At 45.5% G+C, this 4,590-nt stretch overlaps 1 protein-coding gene across 1 annotated transcript; it reads left to right on the top strand.

Annotated features, from left to right (window-relative positions):
• Positions 1-1,854: 1,854 nt before the first annotated feature.
• On the top strand, positions 1,855-2,650 carry LOC123161715 (uclacyanin 1). The gene has a single exon (XM_044579522.1). The coding sequence runs from the start codon at positions 1,961-1,963 to the stop codon at positions 2,480-2,482; it is 522 nt and encodes a 173-aa protein (XP_044435457.1). The 5' UTR covers positions 1,855-1,960; the 3' UTR covers positions 2,483-2,650.
• Positions 2,651-4,590: the final 1,940 nt, after the last annotated feature.

The raw sequence follows: 4,590 nt of genomic DNA, 5'->3' as shown, positions 1-4,590 counted from the left end.
CGTGAGCTCACCACCGGTGGTGCCGGCTTGTGATGTGTAACCTCATTTTTGCAATGCCATGCCCTCCAGAAGGTCATGAGAACTACCAGAGTGTGGTTTTCTGTAGCTCAGGCTACATGGCCCTCCTTATCTTTGCCATCCATTTCTGCATCGCGATCCGTGTAGACGCATTTGTCTTTTTTGTTTCTCCCAAACGACACAACATATAAACTTCATATTTTGCAGAACAACAATACATTCTAACTACAACCTGAAAAAAACTTTCACATTTTTTCATGCATTTTAAATACTTAAAATAATATTTTTAGTCAAACAAAATCTCATTTTATATATTTATATCGGACAAAAAATCTGAAAGTTTTTTCACACATTGATGTTCTAATGTTTGTTCGATATGTAAAGTTTGAAGTTCATATATTGTTTCATTTTAGAGAAACAAAAAAGAGAAATCTTCTTGTTGTAAGTTGGTTGGAGAGTACGGATCTCAAAGCAAGGCTGGAGGGTTGAGGATAAGAGGTTCCACGTAGCCTGAGCGGACAACAAAAGATCATCGAACTACCATCTGCTCCACCTCTGTGCATCGCTCCAGCAGGTGCAATAGCCACTTAGGTCCGGTATTCTGAAAGTTGCGCAGCTCTGGTAATGTCCAAGACTCCCGCATTGCCTCCCATAGCGCACGAGCCATTGGACAACTGCAGACAATGTAGAACGTGTCCTCCGGTTCAATACCACCAATGGTAGAAATGTCAGCTTTCTCGATGTGCCGGTTGAATTTATTTTGCATCGTTGGCAATGAATCTGTGGCTACTTGCCAACCAAACATTCATACCTTTGGGGGAACAGGGCACCACATAATGTCATCCAGATGGCATGATTACCGTCTAGTGCCCTACTCGCGGCGCACGTAGACGGGCGATATTTTTCCTCATGAGCGAGGTTCTACGCACTCTTCACAAAGAAGATGCCCTTCGGGTCTGGCGCCCAATGCAAATACGTCATCCAGCCGTGGCGAGGGGTGCAGCTTGAGGATCTCATCAACGTCCAGCTACAAGAAATGTTGGTGAAGCTTCATCGGTTAGTAGCTCAGCTACCCGGCAGTATGTATAGAAAAATCAAGCAGTAGGGACCCAATATGTCTAAACCTTCTCCCATGAGTAATGAAAATGACAAATCTTTTGCATTGTTTAGAACTAGAAAAAAAAACATATTGTGCAACCGTTGGTAAACCTAGGTGATCCTAAGTGATCCAGATGACCTTTCATAGAACATAAAAATATAGGATCTTGCTTCACTGACTTTATGAAGTCAAATCTCAACGTGACTTAACCCTTTTTTCAGTCATCCATTAAAGATCCGACATATCAAATAGACCCATATTCCGAACTGGAAAGTTTAAAGTGTTCAGAAAAAAATTAAAAAAATTCCGATAAATCATAAATGTTTCGTTTTGTATTCTGTGAAAGTTTTAATCCATTTGGATGTATCGCCTGTGAGTGAACATTTTTTTATTATTTGAGCTCCAAAGGCTAGTTGATCACAAACCCAACATCCAACTGGGTTGAAACTTTCCCAGAATACAAAACGAAATATTTATGGTTTCTTGGAAAAAAAAAATCTGATTATTGTGCAGTACGTATGTATGGAATCGATTAGGCAGTAGGCTAGCAGCTTCCCATCCTTGATTATTCAACGCCACATTTTAATTATGCGCTATTATTTCCAGATCGGCCCGTACAACAACGCGTGAGTCAAATGCTAATTTGACAGAGTCTGTATGACGCATTCAACGAGCTACCGTCTCATCTGTATATATCGCAGAGCAAAAATCATCATGCTACAACACAACCAGTCCAGAGCCGCGACCTCGATCATACGTCCCTCGATCATCTCAACATTCCAACCCTTCTTGGGTCATCTTCTCAAGTGCTAGCTCTACTAGTCGCTCGATTGGCATTCATCCATGGCGTCTGCTACCAGAGCTCTCCTTGTTGCCGCAGTGACCGCGGCGGCGCTGTTCGGCACGGCGCTCGGTGCCACCTACACAGTCGGCGCACCGGCCGGGTCGTGGGACCTCCGGACAAACTACACCCAATGGACTTCCACCATCAGGTTCTACACCGGCGACGAGCTCCGGTTCCAGTACCCCGCTGCGGCGCACAACGTGGTGGAGGTGACAAGGACGGCCTACTACAACTGCAGCAGCTCTAGTCCCGTCGCCACGTTCCCGAGCGGCAACGGCGTCATCCCGCTCGCCGCCGTCGGGACCCGGTACTTCATCTGCGGCGTGCCCGGGCACTGCGCCGGTGGCATGAAGGTACAGGTCAACGTCCAGTCCAAGGTAGTGAGATGCCGAGGGAGAGGGGCGAGGCAGCGGTGCACACAGACAACGCCACAGCCGAGCTCGGCGGCTCAGGCTGGGGCTGAGCCTGTGCTAGCGCTCGGGCTGGCCGCCGTCGTGGGTGGTTTGATGCTTCTCTACTAGTCATCAACAACAACCTCCATACGGACTTTCTGTAAAAAAAATTATATTTCTCTTTCTTTCCGTGATGACTTTCTCCTCTCTCAAGTGTGATTGATCGTGCACATGAGATTCTTTGTAGTCAAATGTATCTTTTTTCATTTGTAATTCAATATTTTTTAGTTCATGGCATTTCGTTGACCGTAAATACCAAGAAAAAACACAGTGGATCAATTTCATGGCATCATATGCCATTCTTTGTTAATTTTAGAACATAGACACAAGTTGGCCCCATGAGATACAACCAAGATCAAAGAAACAACGGCCGAGTGAGGCCACAAGCCATCCCGAAATTGAGCAGTGAAATCACCAATGGCGACTATATGTCTATATCCAGCTGCTTGTTGAGGACCCGCCATACAACAAGAAATCACAAAGTTTATAAATGGCACCAATAGTTTCACCGATGAGCATTCTCAATGACTTATTGTAAATTGTCAGTGTCTAGTCAAGGACATCAAAAGCCAACCCAAAGGTAGCGACGAGTGTTGCGTGAGCTAGTCCTATTGGTTTTCTAAGAGTTTTAGTAGGATGCCCCTTGTATCCTACGATTTCATGAAAGCAGCACCACAAAAATTTAGGTGGTAACGCAAGTGAATAATATGTGGTTATTGTCCTCGATGACCTCACAAAGCGGACAACGGTCATCATGGGACTGTTCCGCTTCAAGACCTCTTGACCAGAGTAAGACCACTATGAATCAATTGTCACTGAAAGATCCAAATTTTGAGTGGCAGCTTGATCGACCACATTTTTGTTAGTTGCGTCGGGCCAGTTTTAGCCAAAGCGGTCTGATAGAGAGACCTTGTGGAGAAACAACCAGAGGGCTCAATATGCTAGTAATCAAATTAGGTTTCATCTATGGCATAACCCCATTCAGGTCAAAGATCAAGCATACCAAAAAAGGCTTTCACCCCGCTTTATATATAAAGCAAAGATCATCATCACCCGATACAAACACACGCCACCACAACACATGCACACACCCAAGGCAGGATACATTGGCGCTGAGTGTAGCAACACCACCCCTAGCAATATCGCGAAGAGACGAAGCCGCATACGACGAACCGTGGGCTCCAAGACGGTGTCTTCAGAAAGGATACGCCACCGAAGCGCCACCACCGCCCGATCCGAAGATCAGAATTTCCCCTGGAGCCACACGAAGGGCAGCGAGAGCCGCGACAATGCCTTCAAGAAGGGAACGATCTCCGCCGCCGCCTGTCCGTTCGAAGATAGAACAGGTTTTCACCCTGGCCAACACTCACCGCCACCTATCGCCACACCCCGGCTACCACGCCGCCCACACGGACATGGCCACCGGGCAGCACCAAGCCATGGGCTCTGCCCATGAGCACCGCGAAACCACCCGCAGGGCCGCCGACCCGACATCCAAGACCCACATTGCTGACGCCATTGTCCAAAAAGCCCACTGAAATGAAACGCCATTACACTAATACACAATGGGGCTATTAAGCCAATCACACACGATATGGACGAACTGTGTGCGATGACGACAAAGCACACAATAGGAAAATAAAAACCGTATTCCCAGAAACTAAATGCGAGCGATGAATTGTCCATCTCGCATGATCGATAGAGGGATCTTGTGTGTGATATCCTACACACAGTTCTACTTAACCAATCGTCTGTGAAGTGTCAGACTATCACACACAATTTACATATTTCAATCCCGATTGGTATGGTCTACCTAGTAATTGGCTAGAGTACATAGAGGTAGAGGACAAGGCATATTGCTTGTGTTGTTATTTTTTCATGAACAAATATCAATGATAACAAACAAGGACATGATGCATTTGTGATAGATGACTATGTCAATCAAAATAAGGTAATTTTACGCCAACAAATTGGAATAAGGCAATGGAGAGATTTGCGGTTAATGCGGGTGTCATGACGGTTTTTGCAACAAGTCACTTAAAATTTATGGGGATCTATTGACAACCATCTCAATCAATCCCTGCAGCCTTGCACAAAGAAAGGAAACTTGAGTAAAAAAAATCATCTTATCAGGTGAATGCTTGAATTCATGCAGATACTTGTTGCATCAAGGACAA

The sequence above is a fragment of the Triticum aestivum genome, chromosome 7B (assembly GCF_018294505.1).
Source record: "Triticum aestivum cultivar Chinese Spring chromosome 7B, IWGSC CS RefSeq v2.1, whole genome shotgun sequence".
Taxonomy (NCBI): domain Eukaryota; kingdom Viridiplantae; phylum Streptophyta; class Magnoliopsida; order Poales; family Poaceae; genus Triticum; species Triticum aestivum.
The sequence above is the reverse complement of the archived record's forward strand: the minus strand, read 5'-3'. Positions and strand labels throughout refer to the sequence as shown.

Bases quoted from the DNA above. Each gene is read 5' to 3' on its own strand.
- LOC123161715 (XM_044579522.1), top strand. From the start codon at position 1,961: ATGGCGTCTGCTACCAGAGCTCTCCTTGTTGCCGCAGTGACCGCGGCG.